The 11411-nt window shown below is 38.6% G+C and overlaps 3 protein-coding genes across 3 annotated transcripts in view; 1 reads left to right on the top strand and 2 right to left on the bottom strand.

Annotated features, from left to right (window-relative positions):
- The window catches only part of LOC116020912 (ABC transporter B family member 19-like), an 8713-nt gene extending 6618 nt beyond the window's left edge, over window positions 1-2095 (top strand). The window contains exon 10 of the mRNA XM_031261478.1: window positions 530-2095. Coding sequence (XP_031117338.1) covers window positions 530-1738 — 1209 coding nt within the window. The 3' untranslated portion in view covers window positions 1739-2095. The remainder of the gene's footprint in view (window positions 1-529) is intronic.
- A 1374-nt stretch (window positions 2096-3469) lies between these two features.
- LOC116019102 (RING-H2 finger protein ATL48-like) lies at window positions 3470-6123 on the bottom strand. The gene is made up of 2 exons (XM_031259195.1): window positions 5924-6123; window positions 3470-4051 (listed from the first exon to the last, which is right to left on the bottom strand). Exons 1-2 carry the CDS (start codon window positions 5997-5999, stop codon window positions 3882-3884), a joined length of 246 nt encoding a protein of 81 aa, XP_031115055.1. The 5' UTR covers window positions 6000-6123; the 3' UTR covers window positions 3470-3881.
- Window positions 6124-7897: 1774 nt separating this feature from the next.
- Window positions 7898-10999, bottom strand: LOC116018951 (alpha-dioxygenase 1-like). The gene is made up of 8 exons (XM_031259005.1): window positions 10838-10999; window positions 10437-10700; window positions 10042-10325; window positions 9748-9961; window positions 9228-9601; window positions 8907-9109; window positions 8564-8807; window positions 7898-8249 (listed from the first exon to the last, which is right to left on the bottom strand). Exons 1-8 carry the CDS (start codon window positions 10955-10957, stop codon window positions 8024-8026), a joined length of 1929 nt encoding a protein of 642 aa, XP_031114865.1. The 5' UTR covers window positions 10958-10999; the 3' UTR covers window positions 7898-8023.
- Window positions 11000-11411: the final 412 nt, after the last annotated feature.

Here is an 11411-nt window from a genome sequence, read left to right as displayed (position 1 = left end):
TTCCAAGTAAATCCCCCCCCCCCCCCCCCAAAACGTGGGGATATGGGTTAGTTTGGTTGCTTGCATGATTCACCATCTTCTCTGGATACCTATGCCAGAAATGGCAGAGATTCTTCACCCGTGATCATTTTGTATATGATGAACTGGAGGTGTCATCTTTTTACTGTTTTTTTTTTTTTTTTTCGAGTGACGGGGAAAACCGCAGTCACTATCTGAGTGTGTATCGGTAAACCCCACCTTGTGACTCTAGTCGTCAAAGGATCACACAGAGATAAACCAGCCTAAATTGTCCATAGTTTATCAGTTTAAACCAAGAAGACCAATAAACTGCTCCCGCTGGGGTTGAACTTGTAACATTGGCAAATCCAAACACTTGTTTGAATTCCTATTGACACCAAGAAGTAAAACTGTTTCAACTAAACATGATGAACAAGTTTCCCCAGAAATATAACTGTACTTCTGCAAGGTAATATAGCTGAAAACCAACAGAGTGCCCTGACAGTTTATTCTGTTATTTTGCATGGCACAGCAACTCTCCATGAAAGGGTTTGCAGGAGACACGGCGAAAGCGCATGCGAAGTCGAGCATGATTGCAGGGGAAGGAGTAAGCAACATTAGAACCGTGGCGGCCTTCAACGCCCAAGAGAAGATCCTTTCTTTGTTCGGGGTAGAGCTTAGAGTTCCGCTGAGGCAAAGCTGTCGCCGCTGCAATCTGTCTGGTTTCCTGTTTGGTCTCTCCCAGCTCGCCCTCTACTCTTCTGAAGCGCTAATCCTATGGTACGGTGTGCACCTCGTCAGCAAGGACCTGTCAACATTCTCGAAAGTTATTAAGGTTTTCGTGGTCCTGGTAGTAACGGCCAACTCAGTAGCGGAAACTGTCAGCTTGGCTCCGGAGATCATCAGGGGCGGTGAAGCAGTAGTCTCGGTTTTCTCCATCCTCGACCGCCCAACGAGGATCGACCCTGATGATCCTGATGCTGATCCTGTGGATTCAGTTCGCGGGGACATTGAGCTGCACCATGTCGATTTTGCATACCCATCGCGCCCGGACGTGGCTGTGTTCAAGGATCTTAGCCTCAGGATCCGGGCGGGTAAGAGCCAGGCTCTTGTTGGTGCCAGTGGTTCAGGAAAGAGCTCTGTCATTGCGTTGATCGAACGGTTCTATGATCCAATCTCTGGAAAAGTTATGATTGATGGGAAAGACATAAGGAGGCTCAACTTGAAGTCTCTGAGGCTTAAAATCGGGCTAGTTCAGCAGGAGCCAGCGCTGTTCGCCGCCACCATTTTCGACAACATAGCTTATGGTAAAGAGGACGCAACAGAAGCAGAAGTCATGGAAGCAGCTCGGGCAGCGAACGTGCATGGCTTCGTCAGTGCATTGCCCGAAGGGTACAGAACGCCGGTCGGGGAGAGAGGAGTCCAGCTCTCGGGCGGCCAGAAGCAACGAATCGCCATCGCCAGGGCGGTTCTCAAGAACCCCGCGATACTTCTACTAGATGAGGCCACGAGTGCACTGGACGCCGAATCAGAGTGCGTGCTGCAAGAAGCGCTCGAAAGGCTGATGAGAGGCAGAACCACCGTTCTGGTGGCGCACCGGTTGTCAACCGTTCGGAACGTGGACAGTATCGGAGTGGTGCAAGACGGGCGCATTGTAGAGCACGGCAGCCATTCCGAGCTCATCAGCCGCCCAGAAGGAGCATATTCAAGACTCTTGCAATTACAGCACCATCGCATATGATGCAGAAGGCCAATCTATCATTTCTTTCTGTCCCCCCTTCCTTGTATTAAAAGAAAAAGGCCATCCAATCTTCTTGGTAATGAGTGTGAGGCAACTATATATATATGTTCAGATGCCATTAACAGTTCTTTGTTGATGATAATGATTGCTGTAGATATGAAGTGCAACTCCATTTCCCAATGGAGAACATAAAATATTCGATGATGATGATGATGATGAGCCATATCTATGAAGCATCATAAATCTTTTCCCTATCTGTAAAAAGGCTGGTTGGGTGAAATGATTAACATGAATGTATTTGCTGATATGTAATTTTCAACCTTGGATGATAATATCAAGTCATCTTTTTCCTTTTGAGATAAGGGCCAACACATCAAAAATTGGAGACAGATGAATATTCATATGGTCCTATATGGGTTGCATTATTGCAATCAAGCATATGGATCAGAGTTGTAAAGGAGGCTGTTTTTCCCTTTCCTATCCTCTCACTAATACGACAAATCTAATCCTAATTAATCATATGTTTCATTTCATTTAAAATTTTGGATAACTGGCATTGGGTTGTCCTTGGTTTGGCTTTGCTTTTCACTTTAACAGTTGATTAGATATTTTTCAGAGAAAGAGGAACACCAAAGCTGAGAAGGATGCAGTGGAGTGGGAGTACTTTGATGGTTGTATGGAGGAGGGGGTAAAAATCAGTGCAATTATAGAGTTAGTGTGAGGTGATGGGATTTGGGTACAGATTTCAGAATCAGAATGTCTTGTACGGTATAAATCTTGGGACAGTGCACTTGCAAAATGAGGGCAAGTGTCGCTAGACATGGCATGATGCGTTGTACTCACAATGCACCACTTACTGTCCTCAGTATTGTACCTACCAGCGTCTTTAAAGCCATTGATGAGCATACACTAACAATTAATTTTTATATTTATTCTGTTTATATCAATTCGACCAAATGTGATTTGTCTATTTTTATTTATTTATTTATGCTGATAGTAGCGTAATCTTCAATTCAGAATTTCTTACCACTTTTAGTTTCTTTTGATAAATTTTTTAGCCAAATATCACCTAAAATCAGTTAATTCAGATGATGTTTAATCGAAAAACTTGTCAGAAAGACTAAACATAGTATGAAATTCCAAGTCGAGACATTAATAATATGAAAAAAAAAAAAAAAAGACAGAGAGAGAGATTGTCAAGGACTAAAAGTAGAAATTGTGATTTAAGAAATGGATGTTAGAACTTAGAAGACTTGAAAATAAAAGAGTTAATTCCATTTTTGGTCCTAGATTTATAAGTGACATTCCACTTTTAGTCCTCTTTTATCAAAACATCCACATTTGGTCCTAGTATTATTGTGACATGACCATTTTTTGTCCTCCGTCAACAAAATTGTTGAAATGTCGTTAAATACAAAGACATTTCGGTCTTTAATTACAGATTTTTTCAAAAAAAAAAACATAAAAATATAGCGTGGTCAACTTATTTTGTATAAAAATGATTGAAGAACCATTATATTTAACGACATTTCAACAATTTTGTTGACGGAGGACCAAAAATGGTTATGCCACAATAATACTAGGACTAAATGTGGATGTTTTGATAAAAGAGGACTAAAAGTGGAATGCCACCTATAAATCTAGGACCAAAAATGGAATTAACTCAAAGTAAAAGATAACTATAATTGACAAGGGTATGGCAAAAGAAGATGAAAAAGATATGAGATAGTCTTTATGAAGAAGAAAAAACCCATCAAATGGAATTATTGATCATAGTGTTAGCCCTATGGCTCAACCCTTCAGAAGAAAGAACATTAGAATTCACAATAATGAGTTCATGTATATCTTGATGATGAACATCAAGCAACTCAAGAATCAATCAAACATGAGTTGTATACATCTTTGTTATACAAAATGGCTACTGCTTGGCTTATTGAATGAAGCATCTAAACAGTTCAGGAAACAAAAAAATGAGTTTCTGACTTACAGCATTCATGGTGGAACTTGGAAGAGCTGAATGAGGTAAAGGTGCCTTTGTAGCAAGGTGTGTGATCAACTGATCATTTCTTGGTAGTAAAAAGCATTAAGTATTTAGAATGAAAATTGAGGCCGCAGAGATTGCTACTTTTGCAGTCATGCAGTGTTAAGCATGTTTGAGGTTGTCCCCATAGTAGTAAGCAGTCCCAACCATCAATGCCACCGTAGCACCCTGTGCAACTACACGAGCCCTCATTAGCTTCTGACCTAAATTAGAATTTCCTTGCCGGAAACTAATCAATCCAGCTGTGAGCACTCCTGCAGTGATAAGTGCACCTGAAATTCCAAGGGCAAAATAAACCAATGTTCATGAGGTTCAATCACATATTTTATGTACATAAGAAAACCCACCCGCATTTTTACTTGCCAAGATGTTGGTGAATGGTGATTGTACAAATTTTGAATTTGATTATTTTATTACAAGGGTGAATTCAAAATACTAGGTTAAACTCTTTTTGAAACAGGATGTAGAAACATCCTTGGACTTTCCATGCCAATGCACTAGAAGCTCCATTACATGAAACTATTTGCCTTAGAAAGCCACTCTAATCCTGATGCCAATGTAATGAAAACACACAGGAAACTTCTCATTCTCAGAGATTGAAGCTTCTGATGTTATTTATGGACTCACAGACCCAAGCCAACCCAAGCCAGAAAGAACAGAGAAATTAGTAAGTTCTCTTTGAGCGGAATGTCCTAAGCCACTCCTCAGTCCTCACCAATACTATATTCACCATGAGTATGCATATACCACAACAGGTAGCATACTTTCATACAACTATTCAATATGATCACCAACTCACCACCTGGAACACTGCCAAAACATCTACTTCTGCCACCATCAACTGAGTCATTCACCAGCACAGTAATTGTAGTGAAGATCAAGTAAATGATGCCATTAGATGGCCACTGTCCAAGCAATCTACTAGAAGTGAATTGAACCATTAACTTATTATAGAGATGGAAGCCATTCAAGTTAACTAACCAATGCATTCATATAACTATATAGACACCCTATACCGGTAAGATACATCTTTGTTTACCATTGTCATCTAAAGGACAAACTTCATTTGCATGACTTATGATAACCTCACCTACATTGAAAATAAAGTTTACTAAAGGCCATAAAGTATACTATGTCCAACATAGAACAAGTTTTGGTCACAGGTCAGTGGATCACAGATGTCTATGAATTGAGTTTTCATACATACCTATACACAAAGCTATCAGCAAAACAAATTCAAATACTGTCAAAATTGCAGATGGAAGCCCAACTTTCACCTAAATTTAGGCAAATAAAAAGGAAATAATAGCCCTTAGTTTTATGTTTAGTGTCACATTCTATCATATAGAGATTCTTCTGTAATTGAGCAAAGGTTTGCTTTTAGAATTAGAATTTGTTTTGTGCATAGCTTTTTATCATTGCTTTTATCCTATACAATAATTGTTTTCCTTTATCATTGTTTTATCCTATACAATAATTGTTTTCCTTTATCATTGTATTTATCCTATACAATAATTGCTTTCCTTTATCATTGCAATGAAAATTATATGAGAATCAAAGGATCACTGCCAGTATACAAATTCTTCTGTCATTGAGCTAAGTTCTCTTCTATGATTGGCTTGGTTGGGAAGACAATCAACGTCAATTCTCAAAGTAAGACATTTATCCTAGATAGAAAATGTTCTCATATCCACATAAAGACATTTATCCTAGATAGAGAATGCTCTCATATCCACATAAGCAGCATTCATCAAGACTACTAAAATTAGATTTAGAAAGACAGGAACTCTACCATCCTGATAGAAGAGAAACTGGAAATCTATACTCAAGCAAGCCACCAAATTATTCGGATGAAAAAGGAATTAAAAAGTACATAATTACAATCAAATAATCACAGAGTAGTGTAACTTCAAAGACTGAAATTAAAACAGCCGACTCCATCTATCCAATACTCCCTTTTTAGTTATTTTTGCTTTTCATCTCAAGTCTAATCTGCAATTAACAGCTATCAAACAGTTACGGAAGCTACATGTATGAAAAAATCACACTCAATCACCTATGATCAGTAATATTCAAATTACATGTACACTGAAGGATAGAAATGTGCGGACAGATAGCTAGGGTTTCGAAAAAGAGAAATGTACCGATGGGAACGAAAGGGTTTCTCACACGCTTCTTGTCCGCGAACAGTGCTTCCAATTCAGGATTAGTAGTCCCCATCTTTTCCGGCCAACCGCCACCGCGCAGATTTCCGATAACTGATTTAAACACCGCTCTCCAATGTTACGCGCCTCCCGCCTGTTGCTTATATATTCACCTCCTTTTCGACACTTGGAGCGCAAAGGCGATGACGCGCTTGATTCATTTGCACCTTTAAAGTTTTCGATATATTACATACATTACCCTCAATTTTAAAGTATTGATAGTTAAAGCCAAATTATCTAGAAGACTAGAACAATTTTGCAATTTGACCCCAAAAGGACAAACCAATGTTACATAAGCTGGCATTCAAGCATACAAGGCAACTATTATGAATTTATGATAATGATAACGCTTGAAGGTAAGTGATGGTATAAGCCCAAACGGCCCAATGATGCTGGAGATGACAATATGATTTATTAATTAGTTTAGTCAAAATAATAATTAAAATAGTAGTTACACATTAAAGAAGACAATGAATAGTGATCATGTCTGTGTAGGTAAGTCAGTTGGTCACATAGGTGAAGTTTGAGAAGAAAGACCATGGATTGAGTCTCACCAGTACTTTCAAAGACTTTAAGGATCATTTTCATATACATCAAAATCGTCTTCATCAATTGCCATAAGGAGTGATTATTGTATACAGTTATACACTACCTCAACTTCCTTATAAATGGCCATAGTCCTCAATCTCCATAAGGAGACGTGATTATTGTATACACTACTTCCTTATAAATGGTCATGATCAAAGACTTTAAGGATCATTTTCATCTACGGAGACGTGATTATTGTATACACTACTTCCTTATATATGATCATGGTCAAGGACTTTAAGGATCATTTTCATTTACATTAAAATCATCTTCATCAATTGTCATAAGGAGTGATTATTGTATACACTACCTCAACTTCCTTATAAATGGTCATGATCAAAGACTTTAAAGATCATTTTCATATGCATCAAAATCATATTCATCTTTAAACCTCGTGACATTTTTCAAAAGACCATAGAAATATTATAGACCATAGAGCTCTCTAAAAATGTGCATATATATACCGAAAATTCCTTGACTAACCCCTATAAACCAATAGTAAGCATTTTCATACTTTTGAAAGGATCATGCTAGTGGCCTTAACAATTACTCCGTACCATTTGTATTAATTCAAGGTGAGCTCACCTAATTCACCAGTAATTTGTAAAAATAAATATTTTTTTAATCTAAGAGTGATTAATAATGAGTGATAATTATAATGGTTCAAAGTATTATATAATTTATAATTATTAGTCTTTAAAAATTTGAAAATACTTAAACAAAATTTTAAAAAATAAAAAGTAAAATAAAAAAATACACGAACACCTAAGCGTGATTAATCCCCGCCTAAGACGCTAGACGTTCCCCGAACCTCCGAGGAGGACCTAGTGATTTTTTCAACCATGCCTATAACCGCATCATAAGTCCCCACTTCTTATAGTTATTGAATAATGAACTCTGAGAAGTATAATACATAGGCCCTGCCAAACTCCCCAAACTCTCAATAACCCCCTCCTCCAATTCAGCACCACCCCACTCAACTAGCTAGGCTCCCCTTTTCCTCCGTCTCGCTTCAAGTATGATCGCTTGTTCCCCCTACACTACGAGATGTCAGGCAAGTGGACTATGACCCATTTGACTCTCTAGGTGCTCGCCGGTGTTTCACTAATACTAGATTTATGTCCCTTTGGCCTTATAGGCCCCACTACATGGCATACGCGAGATGGTACCCGCCCTCAAACACTTTTGGGATCACATCTCGTGGGAAGCACTATACATGTAGGTGCATAAATGTTTAGGCCTTTATCTCAAAAAAGAAATGTTTAGGCCTATATAATACCATCAGAGTGTTGCACCATGACAACAATCACAGAGGAATTTTGCTCATTCAAGAAACCACACTTCATTATTATTATATGCATGCATGAACTTAATTAAAATACATACAATCAAGAAAATTAAAACAATAAAAATAACAACGCAAATTAAAGCCGATCGAGCTGCAATATAAATTTATTGAGGAAGACGAAGGTAGAGCGGAACGGGGTTGTGAGGTTCCGGCGGTGAATCCCAGACGGAGAAAGCACTGGTGGAGTTCATCCACTTCTCACTCATCTCTGGATAATGCCGATCCAACACATCTTTCAGGCTCTCCGTCGTGTTAACCCATTCCAGCCCTTTCTTCGTGTATGTTTCTTCGTTGTAATTCGTGGTGAAGAACCTGTCAGCCTCCAGCCTCCTGCACCATTAACAATAATATTCAATATCATAGATTAATCAACTAATCTACTGTATCACCTTGTGGCCTTAGCCAACAGAAAACGGAGATAATTAAAACAGTTTAGGTTAAACTCATCAGTTCAAATTAAGAAGATTAATACATCATTCCTACTGGAAGTTAAGCTAATAGTCTGACTAACTTGATTGAAGTTGCCAGTAAAAAGTCCAGATAAAATAGTCTAGGTTGAGTTATATATATATAGACCGATCTCACTGAGAGTCAGAACTTAAAGTCTTGTGATTACCAGACTAATAGTCTAATTTTTGGTTCACCTTGATGCCATGAGAAGAAATATGATGAAGGCAGTTTCGCTGATAGCGAAGCCCTTGATCTTTTTCTCAGCCATGAGCCCAACCAGAAGGTCCAATCCCTCCACATCGTCGCCGTAGACTTCCCGGAGAGTTCTGATGGCTTCCTCATCGTCGGTCAGGTCTTCCCATTTGGAGATGGGGATCAGAAGGATGGCCCTACGGAAGTCGTTGTATCTTGCTACACTCCTCTCTCTGTCCCTATACACTGCATCAAATCAAGTTAAAACATTAACGTTTATTTCAAACCTTAAATATCATTTTACAATCTCCTATAAAAATCTCCTATAAAAAGAATTATTGATACCTTCAAGAGCAATTAAATCAATGGGATCTGGCCTATCAGTCCCGTCGGGATTTTGAGGGACAAGGTTCCTCATCCACGAGGGATAATTCCAGAGTTCAAGTGCACCGCAGGCTTGGTGCCCCATTGACACCATTTGCCTTGCAAACCCTATTTCCGACAATTTCTGTTCTCCTTTCTGGCCAATCAAATCCATCATGTCAACCCTACAATAATGCAACATTAATTACTTAGTTTTGTACATGATATTGTTGTCCTGACTTTCTTTGTCTGGTACAAACATATAGGTAAATCGCGACATGTGTCATATTATTTTAGACGTACTCTTTAGACAGTGGAGGTGATTTGTTGGGTCCAGGGGCGGCGTTAATATTCCTAAGTTGGAGCTTTTCTGGAAGGAGTTGATGCATCCTGTAAACGCTGGTGAATTCTTCTGTCAAGGAATATGGGACGCCATGGTTTTCAGGCTTCTTCATACCCACTAAACCACTTAAGAGATACCATCCCAAATGCCCAAATGTATCCTTGAACTTCTTCCCCAGCAAACCGTACCAATTGGCGCGCATTCCTGCAAGTAATGTATCAGTTTTGAGCAGCTCCACGGTCCAGTCAATGGTGTGGACCTTCGCAATCACTGCAGACGTCACTAGCCTTGCATGCCTGTAAAGTTCCTCGTCCTTTAATTCTGGGTATTCCTTCTGATCACACAAAAAAGTTAATCAATTCAATTCCAAACTGTTAGTTTAATAGCTAAAAACAACATAAACTGGGGGCCAGTTCAACTGAAAATATAAGCTGATAGTTGAATTGCACATTTATGTTTATATATTATATGGGTAATCACCTTTAGGGCATTGCACACTGCATTATGCTCCATAACAAAGAGAGCTTGCAACGACAAGAGACCAGCCCAGGTATTACGAACATCTCCGGATACAATGTTCCCATCTTTGTCCTGGAGGAGAAGACCATCTTTCCCTATCTTCAGCTTCCCATCTTTGAATGTTCTCACTTTTTGCAATGCTCCGGCGTTGCTTCCATATATAGCACTTCCATCCCTTCACCCAAAAATTGAACCAAAATTGAGTATTTACTACTATGATCAAAGAAGGATTATTATTATCTTATATATACGTACCACCATGGTGTTCTGCGGTTTCTGTAGCCAGACTTGATGTCATAGAAGCCGGTAGGCTCCTCCTTTGATTTGTAGAACTTGAAGGATTTGAGAGGGCACTGATTTGCTACTTCTTTGGGTGCAACAAGCTCGATCTGTTGGGTATCTTCTAAGTGGTCGATCCAATCGTGTATCATGAACTGTATCCATGAAGCCGCAATCATGTTGAATTGCTTCCCAGTATCTATCAAATTTCTACGTGCCAATAGCTTCGTCGCAACCACCATCGGCTCTGGCTTCTTCAACTGCATATATTATATTTAAAAAAAATAAAAAATCAGCTTTTCAGTTTTCAGTTACCTAGTAGGCTAGTACATATACATAGTAGTATCTAGTAACATGCTATGTTGTTATACCTTGTTTGACTGATCAACTGGAAGGATGTTCCTGCCGAAGAAAGAAGATTCTTCTCCGACACCTTCGTTGAAGGGATCATTGTACTCTCCGTCGGCCGTCCGGTAAGGGTAATCCGCCGGATTATATCGGACGCCGGTGGGCGTTTCGCCGACGTTGAACAAGTTGTATTCCTGGTGAAGGTGCCGGCGAATGCTCAGATACACCAAACCTAAGAACACCGGCAACTTGTGCCACAATCCCAGCTTATCCACAAAATGAATACCCTACAAAAAAACAGTGCAAACCAAATATTGTACGTGTGCATTAAAACTTTGAACAAAACACCATGCCAAACAGTAAATATTATACTTGTTAATTATAAAATATCTATGGACACAAAATATTACTTAAGAAAACTTACTAGGAAGAGAAGCTTATCAAGTAGGGTCATTCGATCAACCACTTCATGGAAATCTTTGTGAATGAAATTGTAAAAAGGAGCGAGCAAGACAGACTTAAGAGATGCCATAACAATAGACATTTTTTATGGAACAGGAAAAGAAAGCGAAGATTCAATGTGTTGAAGTTATGAATCTAAATGAATCCTCACATCGTATATATAGAAGCCGTAGGGAGGGCACTCGAAAAAAGAACGTGGAATAGTACGTATTCTACAACTATGAGGCGGCTTTGACAACTATATTCTATTTCCTGGAATTTGTAATCATCGGTCTTAAACAAAATCAAATCCATACATACATTTCTTTATATTTATTGACTATTATAAATGGATGAGAATTACATCAAATAGTACAAATTGTTTTAAAAATAATAAAAATGAATGGATAGGCCGGAAATATATTTGAATTTTTTGCCCGACTATATTTCCTATTTACGAAAGAGTAACAACTTATTGTGTATACGAGTTCGATCTTGATGATACTCGGAGATCAGCATAGGTATAAATAAATAAATAAATAAATAAATAAATAAAT

Source organism: Ipomoea triloba, chromosome 5 (genome assembly GCF_003576645.1).
Source record: "Ipomoea triloba cultivar NCNSP0323 chromosome 5, ASM357664v1".
Taxonomy (NCBI): domain Eukaryota; kingdom Viridiplantae; phylum Streptophyta; class Magnoliopsida; order Solanales; family Convolvulaceae; genus Ipomoea; species Ipomoea triloba.
This window is presented reverse-complemented; position numbering and strand designations above follow the sequence as displayed.

Excerpts from the sequence above, each read along its gene's own strand:
- LOC116019102 (XM_031259195.1), bottom strand. The coding sequence starts at position 5,999 with ATGGGGACTACTAATCCTGAATTGGAAGCACTGTTCGCGGACAAGAAG. Across the intron at positions 4,052-5,923 it reads AAACCCTTTCGTTCCCATCG|GTGCACTTATCACTGCAGGA; the intron begins GTACATTTCTCT and ends TTGGAATTTCAG.
- LOC116018951 (XM_031259005.1), bottom strand. The coding sequence starts at position 10,957 with ATGTCTATTGTTATGGCATCTCTTAAGTCTGTCTTGCTCGCTCCTTTT. Across the intron at positions 9,110-9,227 it reads TCACCTCCACTGTCTAAAGA|GGTTGACATGATGGATTTGA; the intron begins GTACGTCTAAAA and ends GCATTATTGTAG. Across the intron at positions 8,808-8,906 it reads TGATTTAATTGCTCTTGAAG|TGTATAGGGACAGAGAGAGG; the intron begins GTATCAATAATT and ends GATTTGATGCAG.